This window comes from Gymnogyps californianus, chromosome 3 (genome assembly GCF_018139145.2).
Source record: "Gymnogyps californianus isolate 813 chromosome 3, ASM1813914v2, whole genome shotgun sequence".
Lineage (NCBI taxonomy): Eukaryota > Metazoa > Chordata > Aves > Accipitriformes > Cathartidae > Gymnogyps > Gymnogyps californianus.
In genome coordinates, this window is record NC_059473.1 from 9,371,920 (window position 1) to 9,379,254 (window position 7,335).

At 42.0% G+C, this 7,335-nt stretch overlaps 1 protein-coding gene across 1 annotated transcript; it reads left to right on the forward strand.

Annotated features, from left to right (window-relative positions):
* The first annotated feature begins 993 nt into the window (after nt 1-993).
* Nucleotides 994-6,200, forward strand: PROKR1 (prokineticin receptor 1). The gene is given in 3 exon segments (XM_050895081.1): nt 994-1,103; nt 1,105-1,491; nt 5,504-6,200. Coding segments are annotated over 3 exon segments (1,191 nt in total). The 5' UTR covers nt 994-996.
* The last annotated feature ends 1,135 nt before the right edge of the window (nt 6,201-7,335 follow it).

Here is a 7,335-nt window from a genome sequence, read left to right on the forward strand (position 1 = left end):
ACAACCAGCAGTACAAAGAGTCTTCCAGCAGTCCTCCCCGTCTTCAAAAATTCAAGGCACTTTGTCTTGCTTAAGGAAGATTTTCCCTTTCCCCTCAAGAGCCTGTTTGTGGAAGCACTCTCCCTGTGAACCGCAGATTTGCCTTCACAGCAAAGCCCTACAAGCTGGTTCATGGGACAAAATCTTGTCTATGCAAATTGGCAGAGCTCCACTGGTTTGAGAGAAGCAATAATGGATTATGCTGGCTGAAAATTTGGTCCCCCTACTCAATTAATGGCTGCCAAAAACGAAAGTGCTGGCTTCGCTATTTTCTTGGGTCTTGGCAACTCTTACTTAATTAAGAAATGTATTTAGAAGCCAGAACATCAGTTCTTTCATTCTCACCTACCACATTGCTCTGAGACATCTAGCATAAAGCAAAAACTTTGTCCAAAAGGCACATCAGATACTTTTCAGCAAATTGAGATGTCATTTCATTTTAGTTTTTTTACCTTGCACAGGGATGACAGCACTGTGGGCTTGAAGGCTGGCGGAGGTTTAAACTGGATTTTACACTCCTATATTGTCATTTCACTGTGTACTGAAAACAAAATTTCATCGTTGGTAAATAAAACTTCTGGGTGTAACAACCAGTGTATTATGCAACTCAAGGGATTTTATGATAACAGAAGCATCCTTTCACAGGGTATTTCTTCCCACTGTGCACAGCCAGCAATAGAGCTGTGGGGCAATAAGGTGGCTATTGCTTTCCCTCAATCACAGTATTTTTGCTGTAATTTCCTCTCAGGAAATGTTTTCCTCTTTTTGTTCCCACAGAAGGAGACAAATGAGGCTGTTGCTGTATAATCTCATGGGGACAAAGACAAGGTGACTCACTGCTTAGAAGGAAACTTTGGATGAGGTCTCTTGCCTGCCACAGTCGTGCCCTGCCACCCTGGGTAATTCTAACACGAAACCGAGGGCCAGCCAAGCCACATGTGTCAAAAGAAGACAGACATGGCCATGGAGCAAGTTAAACATAACCCAAATGCTACCGTCAACCTCAACTTTGCTGCAATCTACAATCTCCATGACGGGGATTTGACCTCCTTGCGAAACTTCTCCTCCTTTCAATTTCAGCTACAGTGATTACGACCTGCCACTGGACAGTGAAGATGACATGACCAAAACCCGCACCTTCTTTGCAGCCAAGATTGTGATCGGGGTGGCTCTGGTTGGCATCATGCTGGTCTGTGGCATTGGCAACTTCATCTTCATTGCTGCTCTCGCCCGCTACAAGAAGCTGCGAAACCTCACCAACCTGCTGATTGCCAACCTGGCCATCTCAGACTTCATTGTGGCCATTGTATGCTGCCCCTTTGAGATGGACTACTACGTGGTGCGGCAGCTGTCCTGGGAGCACGGCCATGTCCTCTGTGCCTCAGTCAACTACCTACGGACTGTCTCCCTCTATGTTTCTACCAATGCTCTCCTGGCTATAGCTGTTGACAGGTAAGTGGGGTGCTATCACTGCACAAGGAGATGGCCAGAGCTTCTGGGGTTGGCTGTCCAGATTTCTAGGTTTTTAACATGCTCAGCTGTTCTGTAGGATCTGATGTCAAGGTAGGTACTACACAGACCTGGGTATCTTGTTTCATAAAAATCTAATCACTTGAGGTCATGACATTACCCCAGAGAAAACTCAGTGGAAATTTCCTGACTGAACTTTTCAGGTGAAAAGAATGTTGATTTATTAAAATGATTTCTTTTTTCATAAAAATACGCCTGATTCAAGTGTAGGAGAGGATTTATGAAATAAAGGAAAGAGGAGAAAGAGAGAGACAAATCAGAAACACCCAGAGTGTTCATCAGCACTATATAATCCTGATCCAAACCATACATATCTAAGGAACCTTCACTACTGGCCTACACAGCTTTTCTGAGTCTAATCTTTTCTATAAACGGTGAAGTAAATACCCTTCAGCGAGAGAAATAGTTGACTGGTGACACAGAATTTGGCAGGTGAGTCTCCAACAGGGTTATTGCCTTACAGGATATTTCTTTCTCCCTCTAAGGTATTTTTCCCAGTTTTTGTTTTGGTGTGAAAGAGAGTAAAAGACAAGACTTCTGTCTAGCCTGCAAAATAGGGTTCTTATTCTCTGTTGTGCCATACTGAGAAAACCCAACAATCATTAAATTAACCATTTGATAGTACTGAGGTCTTAGCTGGATGCTCCAACCCAGAAGTGGATGCTCAGGGAGTGTGGCCAGCACTCTCCTCTCCATTAAAATACTCTCCTCTCATACTCTCCTCTCTCTTTACATGCCTCTCTGAGGATGGCACAGTGGCAAGCCAGGAAAGACCCAGAGGTCATTTATGGCACCTGTATTTATGGCACTGTCCAGAAAATGATAAAATGCTACACCAACCCAGTTTAGCAGAGATTTTCCTACAGCCTTCATAATGGGGTAAGCAGAACATAATGATATCCACCTGCTACACTACATGCTTTATGCTGCAGTCCTGAGATATTTCTATGCCTGCCTCTCACTCCAGCAATTTTAACAATATAATTTAATTGTATTCTTTCTTATGATTCCCATTCTCTTAGCCTCGTGCACCGCGGACTCTGATGGACTCAGGCGCTGAGGATCAGCTTCATGCTGACATAAATCTGACACAACTGACACACACAAAGCCAGAGACCCGCAGAGTAAACACTTTACAGAAAGGCCATCACAACAAGTCATCTTTTGTGTACAAACACAATACACATCTCTGCATACCCTCTGCATATACACATTGTATGATTCTCACCCCCCCTCCCCTTTTTTTCCAATTTTTCTCGTGTGCCATTTTATGCTCTAGTCTAATGTTGCATAGTTTTTGGTACCTGATCCAACAGACAGCTCAGGAGCAGTTAACCCTGCTGATGGTTGTATAGATAGAGCTTGTGCGCAGCTGCTTCAGCTGTTACTGACGTCAACAGAAGGCTGTGGAAAGACTCTGGGGAAGTTCAGAGATGTTTGGCCTGGTGTGGAGGAAAGGACAATCAGCTTCTATGAAACAAATCCTTAACAAGTGTCTAACAAAATAACCTTTGAACAGCAGCTGAGGAATCAAGGTTAAGCTTCTAAACACTATCATGTATGCATTTTCTATTACTTATCTTTTTCAACTTCTAAAAAATTTTCTTGGAAAGCTCTGCTAGTGCATCCCAGGTTGATGAAGTAACATGGGTCATTGAGCCCTTACGCCTGCTAAGAAATCAGAAGATTTCTAGCATATCTCTCCATGCATCTTTAAAAACAATCCTGGAAATGATTAATCACTGAAGTTTGTTGTAAGAACACACTGTTCTGGTTTCCCTGTCTTTTTTTTGTGAACTTTTGACTTGGTAAGCAGAGAGAAACCTCGTTCATTTAACAATCAACCATTCCATGTTGGTTATATCATGTGGGTCATTGACTTCAGTCTCTAAAAAGAACAGGCTCCTAACAAAAGTCTTCCCATGTTTAGATCATTTAAAAGGGCTCACCTGTGTAGAGAGGGTAAGCCTGTCCCACAGGATTTCCCTCGGGTAGGGCTTTCATCTTACTTGATGTCTATTCACATGAAACGTAGGAATTTCACATATTTAAGGCCACATCTACACTAGAAAATAATGCAGTGTGAAAGAGGAGGATCTGAAGAGCAAGAGTTCGTGCTAAGGGTCCAATGTCCATGCTGTAAATATTTTGGGAGGTTTAGCTTTAGCTGGGTCCCCTGGACTGAACGCCCATGGGCACCTGGTGTGATTTATGTACACTCTTGGAGTATGTCTTCCAGGGCAGTTTCATCTGAACTCAGTTCATGTGCTGCAGGACCACTCCGCAGTAATGGCCCAAGCGTGGTAAGCAATGACAATCAGGAAATCCACCACAAAAGCTCCCTCCTGACGCTCTTGTAGAGATTTACCACATCAAGCCAAATGTTCTGCTGAGCGGATGTGCATACTTATGAATGCATACACATACATTATCCTACAACCTTGTTTCTACAGGACCCGATCTAAAAATATTCATTTATCAGCTCTACAATGAGGCTGACTAATTCTGCTGTCCCTTGACATCTAGCCTGCACTATTAAGAGCGATGAACAATTCATCTGCTTCCAAGATCTGGCTGATGAAAAGTGCCACTGACTTTCCATTTTATTTTAGAATGAATATATCCTGTGGATGCTATGTATAGAATATATACAGATAGAAAAGCCTCTGAATGAATGAGAAATTCCACTTTTTGAAACAATCCTTTGTGTTAAATACAATTGTACTGGGAGCTCTGGAGTGTCTCTGATAAAAATCTCCTTTTAGCAGAAATATCCTAATCTTTCTGGGACAGTGTACTCTAATGTAAGCTCTTCTTACATCTATAGCTTCTTAAAAAATCAACCCCCCCCGAACTCCAACCAAACAAAAAACCCCAGAGTGAATGCCATTTGGTCCTAGCCCCTTTTTAACTGAATCGAGGGCAATTAATGGATCTTGCAAGTAATGTACTTCCATTTCCCCACAATTCTTTGTGAAACGCTGCAGTACACCTTGCAGCTTTACAGTCATAAGGAGTGCAAATACCTAACTCAGGTTTTATGGTTTGGCACATTACTTAACACAGTGTATTTAAGATTAATTAGCAAGTCACCTCCAGCAGACGAAACAAAAATTTGCATGGGCAGAAAAGGGATACACAGTCCTTTGTTGGTGGCTTGAAAACATGCTCACCTGTAACCATTCATTAGCATCAGCTTCAGCTCTTGGCACCCCATGGAATAACCAAGAAAATAATAAAAACACTGTTATGTATATTTGACCTCTTGGTAAAAAAAGCATATTTAAATAGTTCTCTGCCTAGGGAAAACATTTTCATGTTTCTACATGTTTGTCTTTTTACCTGGCCCTGACTAGGTGTATATTACTGCATGTTTCAAACTTTCACTTGAACATGTGCTGTCCACCAAAGAATTTCCAGATGCTGTATCATGGCATGTCCTGGATACGACATCACCTGCACATTGTGCTAGGTCCTGCAAACATATTTGTCAGTAATAGGAATATGCCCTCTCTTTCTCCTCTTCCAGTCTTTCCCTAACTCCCAGACACGTGATCTGTGTTAAAAAGTTTGTGATATAAAATTACAACTTTTTCAGTTTGACCTAGTTAACAGGTGGGAGTTTAAGACTGAGGTCTTAAAACCATCCTCAGACACCCTAACGTATGCTCAGATTTTCAGATTGCCAAGTACCCACTGTCCTAACAAACCCTTCAGCCACTCACTCCAGAGTTTCTGCCTAGATTTAGGAACTTAGCTCTAGGCTGCTACTTTGGAAAACTTTCTTAACTCTCCTCATAGACAAATTTGTCAGAGTCTCTCTTTAAGAACGAGAGCAATTTCCTTCTGCCTAATTCTGTTCACTTGTATTTTGAGGTGTGTTCTTATGAATAGTGTTTTCAGACTTCATTTTGAATGTGTTTGTCTGTTCCAGGTATCTGGCCATTGTTCACCCACTGAAACCACGCATGAATTATCAAACAGCAACCTTCTTAATTGCCGTGGTCTGGATCATCTCCATACTTGTAGCTATCCCATCTGCATACTTTGCTACTGAAACAGTGTTATTTATAGTGAAAAACCAGGAGAAAATTTTCTGTGGTCAAATTTGGCCAGTTGACCAGCAGATGTACTACAAATCATACTTCCTCTTCATCTTTGGCATTGAATTTGTTGCACCTGTGATTACGATGACCTTGTGTTATGCCAGGATCTCTCGGGAGCTTTGGTTTAAAACCGTACCAGGATTTCAGACGGAACAGATCAGAAAGAGGCTTCGATGCAGAAGAAAAACTGTTATGGTCCTGATGTGCATCCTGACTGCCTATGTTCTCTGCTGGGCACCTTTCTATGGCTTCACAATTGTCCGTGACTTTTTCCCCACCATCTTTGTGAAAGAGAAGCATTATCTTACTGCTTTTTACATAGTTGAATGCATTGCTATGAGTAACAGCATGATAAACACCATGTGTTTTGTAACTGTAAAAAATAACACCATGAAGTATTTCAAGAAGATCATGTTGCTCAGATGGAGATCAGCATATAATGGAAGCAAATCTAGCACAGATTTAGACCTGAGAACAAGTGCAATGCCAGTCACAGAGGAGGTAGACTGCATAAAACTGAAATAAATTTTCTGGAGTTCCAATCTCACATATTTTGGAGAGGGGGTAAAGAGGAAATAATGCCTCCTCAGAAGCTTCTCCCTTGTCTGTGGGAATACCCACCATTGGTGACAGCCCTTGAAAAGCAGCCTACTATGCATTTCCACCAGAACTCTTTTCACTGGACTGCTGTATAATCCCATAACTCAGCCTGATGCTGTCTTTCAGTTCACCCATCTGTGAATTTGGGATGTAGACATTCATTTTAGAGTTCTTTAAAATTTAAGATGAACAAAAAAGTCTATGAATGCATTAAAGCATATTACGATGATGAAAGAGTTGATTGCTGATCCTAGCAATGATGCCTCTTTGTTTCTTCTTAAGAGAAATGTTTTAACCCCTTTGAGCCCTTCGTACCTTTAAGCTATTTGGCGTCCTCTTCCTTCTGCTCACAACAGGAAGGATGGCAAAAAATCCCATTTTGCTTCATGTCACTCTTTATCCTCCAGTTTACCCCTCATGATGAAGCTCCTTGAAGTCTACACACCCCCAGCTTTCTATTGTCCAATGTGCAGCATGCTCTTACGAAATGCACATTCTCTACAAAGCTAAATACTGCTTCACAGTCTAGTGAAAACCTCAAGTCTCTTCCTGTGGCACCTTGTTTAAGAATATTTTATCAACATTCCACTCTGTAGTTTTATGTAGAGTGTTGCTCTGTTTATTATGGATTTGGAAATGGCACAGCTACATATTGAAGGGAACCGTTTCCTTCTCTCACCTCCAGGCACCCTCTGGCCAGCTTCTGCTGTCTTGAGTCGCTGAGCTCTTCACAGAATCAATCACAAAATCGTAGAGGTGGGGAACAACATCTCCAGATCGTCTAGTCCATCCCTCTGCTCAAGCAGGGTCAGCTAGAACAGGTTGCCCAGGATTGTGTCCAGTTGGACTTTGACTCCAGGGATGGAGACACCGCAGCCTCCCTGGACCACCTGTGCCAGTGTTAACAGCCCTTGCAGTAAAAAAGTGTTTTCTTATGTTCAGATGGAATTTCATGTGTTTCAACTTGTTTTTCAGTGGGACCCATATAAAAGTATAGCATGTTAGTGGGAAAAAATCCACCCTGCTGAACCAAGCCTAGACATCTTACCAAGTCTGTGTA